General features: G+C 33.6%; 1 protein-coding gene across 1 annotated transcript in view; it reads left to right on the forward strand.

The window, feature by feature from the left end:
- Nucleotides 1–304, forward strand: part of LOC119581721 (neurogenic locus notch homolog protein 1-like) — a gene marked incomplete in the record, with an annotated part of 24689 nt that overhangs the window by 3556 nt on the left and 20829 nt on the right. Inside the window, 1 exon segment of the mRNA XM_037929846.1 lies at nucleotides 166–214. Coding sequence (XP_037785774.1) covers nucleotides 166–214 — 49 coding nt within the window.

Raw genomic sequence — 304 nt, forward strand, 5'->3', positions numbered from 1 at the left:
TTCAAGTTGCAAGATATACTAAGTATTCCTTTCTTGTCTAAAGGAAGTAAAGCAGATATATTGCAACAGTACCTGCATAGCGCAAGATAAACTGCAAAGTGAGATAACAGATAACATCAAAAGTAGTGAAAATCTAAGTAATTAAGCGAATTTTAAATATTTCAGTTTGTTCGAGGACGCTGCCAGTGTTTCCTCATGGCAGGTTGATCCTCAGGTAAATATTGGGTTGTGATTAATTTTGAGATTCTGTTATATATGGTTTTGAAAGAACGAAAGTATGGTGTGATTGTCTTTTTAGAAGAAT

The sequence above is a fragment of the Penaeus monodon genome, chromosome 15 (assembly GCF_015228065.2).
Source record: "Penaeus monodon isolate SGIC_2016 chromosome 15, NSTDA_Pmon_1, whole genome shotgun sequence".
Lineage (NCBI taxonomy): Eukaryota > Metazoa > Arthropoda > Malacostraca > Decapoda > Penaeidae > Penaeus > Penaeus monodon.